This window comes from Helobdella robusta, assembly GCF_000326865.2.
Source record: "Helobdella robusta unplaced genomic scaffold HELROscaffold_20, whole genome shotgun sequence".
In the NCBI taxonomy this organism is placed as follows: domain Eukaryota; kingdom Metazoa; phylum Annelida; class Clitellata; order Rhynchobdellida; family Glossiphoniidae; genus Helobdella; species Helobdella robusta.
The window spans coordinates 163,028-164,306 of NW_008704084.1; the positions used below are offsets into that span (position 1 = coordinate 163,028).

General features: G+C 36.7%; 1 protein-coding gene across 1 annotated transcript in view; it reads left to right on the plus strand.

Annotated features, from left to right (window-relative positions):
- Positions 1-1,279, plus strand: part of HELRODRAFT_171116 (hypothetical protein) — a gene marked incomplete at both ends in the record, with an annotated part of 38,912 nt that overhangs the window by 16,562 nt on the left and 21,071 nt on the right. Inside the window, one exon of the mRNA XM_009017870.1 lies at positions 55-1,263. Coding sequence (XP_009016118.1) covers positions 55-1,263 — 1,209 coding nt within the window. The remainder of the gene's footprint in view (positions 1-54; positions 1,264-1,279) is intronic.

Below are 1,279 nucleotides of genomic sequence, written 5' to 3' on the forward strand. Positions count from 1 at the left end.
CAAAACATCATAACAACAGTTGTCGAAACGAAAAAACAAACTGGTACTGAAGAGGAAGAAAAGAAACCGTTGGAAGAGGAACATGTAACTATCATCGAAACAGAAGAAGAATTCGACGAAAAACCAACCGATTCAACGACGCCGCCAAAGGAAGATGAAACTAGCGTTGATAAAGAAGACAAAGAAATATTTGTTAAAATCACGACCGAGAAAGAAGAAAAAGAAGACGTCGAAGAACTAAAACCGAAAAAAATAATTGTCACGACAGAGACAGTTGAACAGCCTGCAGTTGAATCAGAAATTACAGGTGAGACCACAATTATTAAAGAAACAAAAACAATCATAACAACAGTTGTCGAAACGAAAAAACAAACTGATGAATTAACTGCTACGGAAGAGGAAGAAAAGAAACCGTTGGAAGAAGATCAAGTAACTATCATCGAAACAGAAGAAGAAATCGACGAAAAACCAATCGATTCAACGACGCCGCCAAAGGAAGATGAAACTAGCGTTGATAAAGAAGACAAAGAAATCTTTGTGAAAATCACGACCGAGAAAGAAGAAGAAGAAGACGTCGAAGAACTAAAACCGAAGAAAATAATTGTCACGACAGAGACAGTTGAACAGCCTGCAGTTGAATCAGAAATTACAGGTGAGACCACAATTATTAAAGAAACAAAAACAATCATAACAACAGTTGTCGAAACGAAAAAACAAACTGATGAATTAACTGCTACGAAAAAGGAAGAAAAGAAACCGTTGGAAGATGATCAAGTAACTATCATCGAAACAGAAGAAGAAATCGACGAAAAACCAATCGATTCAACGACGCCGCCAAAGGAAGATGAAACTAGCGTTGATAAAGAAGACAAAGAAATTTTTGTGAAAATCACGACCGAGAAAGAAGCAGAAGAAGACGTCGAAGAACTAAAACCGAAGAAAATAATTGTCACGACAGAGACAGTTGAACAGCCTGCAGTTGAATTAGAAATTACAGGTGAGACCACATTTATTAAAGAAACAAAAACAATCATAACAACAGATGTCGAAACGAAAAAACAAACTAATGAATTAACTGCTACGGAAGAGGAAGAAAAGAAACCGTTGGAAGAAGATCAAGTAACTATCATCGAAACAGAAGAAGAAATCGACGAAAAACCAAGCGATTCAACGACGCCGCCAAAGGAAGATGAAACTAGCGTTGATAAAGAAGACAAAGAAATCTTTGTGAAAATCACGACCGAGAAAGAAGAAGAAGAAGACGTCAAAGAACTAAAAG